Source organism: Lotus japonicus, chromosome 3 (genome assembly GCF_012489685.1).
Source record: "Lotus japonicus ecotype B-129 chromosome 3, LjGifu_v1.2".
NCBI lineage: Eukaryota > Viridiplantae > Streptophyta > Magnoliopsida > Fabales > Fabaceae > Lotus > Lotus japonicus.
Genome location: NC_080043.1, coordinates 80,159,363 through 80,161,575, shown reverse-complemented (window position 1 = coordinate 80,161,575; position 2,213 = coordinate 80,159,363). Strand labels below are relative to the sequence as shown.

General features: G+C 37.7%; 1 protein-coding gene across 1 annotated transcript; it reads right to left on the bottom strand.

The window, feature by feature from the left end:
• Window positions 1–812: 812 nt before the first annotated feature.
• On the bottom strand, window positions 813–1,987 carry LOC130742753 (uncharacterized). Its single transcript, XM_057594854.1, has one exon. The coding sequence runs from the start codon at window positions 1,889–1,891 to the stop codon at window positions 1,133–1,135; it is 759 nt and encodes a 252-aa protein (XP_057450837.1). The 5' UTR covers window positions 1,892–1,987; the 3' UTR covers window positions 813–1,132.
• Between the last annotated feature and the right edge of the window lie 226 nt (window positions 1,988–2,213).

Sequence of the window (2,213 nt, the reverse complement as noted above, 5' to 3'; positions counted from 1 at the left end):
CAGGTCAAATGGTCATTAATTTCCCTTTTGAAAGGAAAAGTCCAACCGAAGACTTCATGGTATATGTTCGTATAGATCAAAGGAATGATGTTGCTAAGACAAAGGTCTTAGTCAAGGGTAACAGAAGGGAAATGTTTCGATCCTTCTTTATTTATGTTATAAATTTTGATTAGTATAAGAAAAGAGAGCGACTAAGAGAGATATGCTCACTCGTTTCCTAGAGGTTGAGTGTGGATTGTGTTTGTTTTATCTCGACTACCTAGGTTCGTATGTGAACATTGAGTCCATTGTGGGGACCTAGTAAAATGTTTCTTATGTCCTCAAGGAGAAGGAGATTTCCAGGTGACTGCAAAGCGGAGAGGATGACAACGGAAAAAGGGTCTAGATAAAGGTTGGCGAGAGTGTCTCAAAGTGAGAAAAGGAGATCACCTAACAAGTATTCCAAGTTTTAGAGGTTGGACTAGCCGAGATATGTTCTCAATGCTTACTGAGCAAGTCTCTAACATGTTTAGAAAACTATATTTAATACATCCTTGTTCGCAAAACTCTACTATGTATTTTATGGATGACAATGAGCAGAGTCTTGGTATGGTATACTCATTCTCTTACTCGCTTTTCAAAAAGTATTTGTATCTTTATTTTCTCTCTCATTTCTTTCTATCTCTCTCATCCTCTCCACACCTAAAAAATGAGGTGCCTAAAAAATGAGGTGTAAAGGTACAATTATTCGATAGAAATATGATGAATCATGTGATAGAACTATGACGTCTGAACTTAATGGCCGTGCTAAAAAATAAATAACAACATAAACATAAAAACATAAAGTAACTAATTATTTTATTCAAATTTGAATTGAATACACCAATTGAGGACTCCTTTCACACAGGAACAGATCCAGTCACATAATGTTTGGTTTAAAGCCCATGCATAATTACTACTCATGCATGCTTTTGTTGTCCACGAACCCAGAGGACAACATAATCCATCTCACAGCAAGCCTTTATTTTCTCTAAGTAGTATCTTACATACTATATGGTTAAAAATAAATTCAAATGCCACCTTAAAATCAATTGCGGATGCCATCAACATATTCCTTTTGAAATGGAATCAACTCTTCACCAAATTAGTTCTTTTAGAGAGTGAACTTCACACCTGGATCATGATGGGTGCAAGAAGTTTTGAACAGCAGTGAGTTGTTGACACACTGCACATTGCTGTTCATGTACACACGGGTCATGGGAGGTGAAGATGGTTTTCTTGCTTTCTTACTCTTGTCCTTCTTATTTGCATTCTCTTCACCATTACCACATTTCCCTGATTCATAATCATAGCCCTTCATATTTGAATTGTACATTTTGTGCAGGTAGTTTGGTTTCTTACTAGATTGGATTAAATTCATGTGAGCGCCTCTGTTTTCCCCTGCAATTGTTATGACCCTTATGCCAGAGTCTTCATAATCTGAATGCTTTTTGCCGAGATTCTTCTGCAATGAACCACTTCCATTGAGACTATGCTCTTCATTAATGATCTTGTGAACCAGCAAGGTTTTTGGCCTTTCTTCCACCACCTGTATCTTAGGCTCAATCTGAGGGTTAACATTCACTTCAGAAGGTGGAAAGGCAGGGGAAGAGGGTGATGGTGATGGTGTTGGTAGAGATTTGGTACCATTGGTATTGTTATGTGGAGAGGAAGTTTTTCTTGGTGGAGATGATTTAAAAGAGAGAGTAAGAGGTGCAACAACATTCTCAGCTGAAAATGCAGTGGCAGCTGCACTAGCAGTTGGTTTTAAAGGCTGAGATGGTGGTGTTGAATGAGGGTGTGACTCTGGAGCAGGGATAGAACGTAGAGAGGTTAAGCGTGACCATGAACGAACAGGGGTTGGATTAGTCATGGAGTTTGGTAAATGCTCAAGTCTCAATTAAAAGAGAAATAATGTAATTAGTGAGGGGATTGATTGAAGTGAGCAAAAAAAATGTGCAATTGTCTTTAATTTATAGATGCTTGAGTGAGTGAATGCTGATCCAACAGGAAACACTGAACTAATGAAGTACAAGTAGCACTAGCAAAAAAACGGAAAGAGAGAAAATGTAGAAAGCATCAGATTCAATTGGTATAATTTCCAGCTGAGATCACATGCTTAAAAGTCAACATGGCTCATATTTGAGCATGATTTTGAGTCTCAAATTTTGGTGAGTAAAAGCAAGAAAAACGTT

Coding starts and splice junctions, on each gene's coding strand:
- LOC130742753 (XM_057594854.1), bottom strand. CDS start 1,891: ATGACTAATCCAACCCCTGTTCGTTCATGGTCACGCTTAACCTCTCTA.